This window comes from Opisthorchis viverrini (genome assembly GCF_000715545.1).
Source record: "Opisthorchis viverrini unplaced genomic scaffold opera_v5_58, whole genome shotgun sequence".
Classification (NCBI taxonomy): Eukaryota; Metazoa; Platyhelminthes; class Trematoda; order Opisthorchiida; family Opisthorchiidae; genus Opisthorchis; species Opisthorchis viverrini.
Window position 1 is genome coordinate 1491725 of NW_008751716.1, and position 468 is coordinate 1492192.

Here is a 468-nt window from a genome sequence, read left to right on the forward strand (position 1 = left end):
ACTCAATCGGGGCATGCGCGGCATACGTTTCTGCCTTCTGTCTTGGTGGCCCCGAGAGCTGTTGTTTATTTGCAACGATTTTCGCCTCGTGAGATTCCGGTTTGCGCGAGTCTTTTATTTTTAGAGAAGGTAGCGGAAACTTCGACCGCCGATTCCCGTAGCTCGCTCAATATCGCATTTTTGGACGATTTGATTTACTGTTTTACAAGGATTTGGGTCAGACATGCGCTTGTTTGATTTCTCAGCTTTTGGCACGGTTTGTTTCATAGGGTTTTGCCGTGAGGCCCTTAGCGTTGAGCGCCAGCACCAGGCGGTATGCCGACCACAAGTTGGGAATAAACATTATTATTATTATTATTATTATTATTATTATTATTATTATAGGTTTGTTTTCGCAGAGGAGTGCACCTTGAAGCCAGCCAATAGTTTTCTAATTTGGCGTATCTCGTGTGGTTCGTCTGACTTGGG

The 468-nt window shown here is 44.7% G+C and overlaps 1 protein-coding gene across 1 annotated transcript in view; it reads right to left on the bottom strand.

Moving 5' to 3' along the window:
- Positions 1-287: 287 nt before the first annotated feature.
- The window catches only part of T265_03944 (hypothetical protein), a gene marked incomplete at both ends in the record, with an annotated part of 3982 nt that continues 3801 nt past the window's right edge, over positions 288-468 (bottom strand). Inside the window, one exon of the mRNA XM_009168544.1 lies at positions 288-408. Within this exon, the coding sequence (XP_009166808.1) occupies positions 288-408 (121 nt within the window). The remainder of the gene's footprint in view (positions 409-468) is intronic.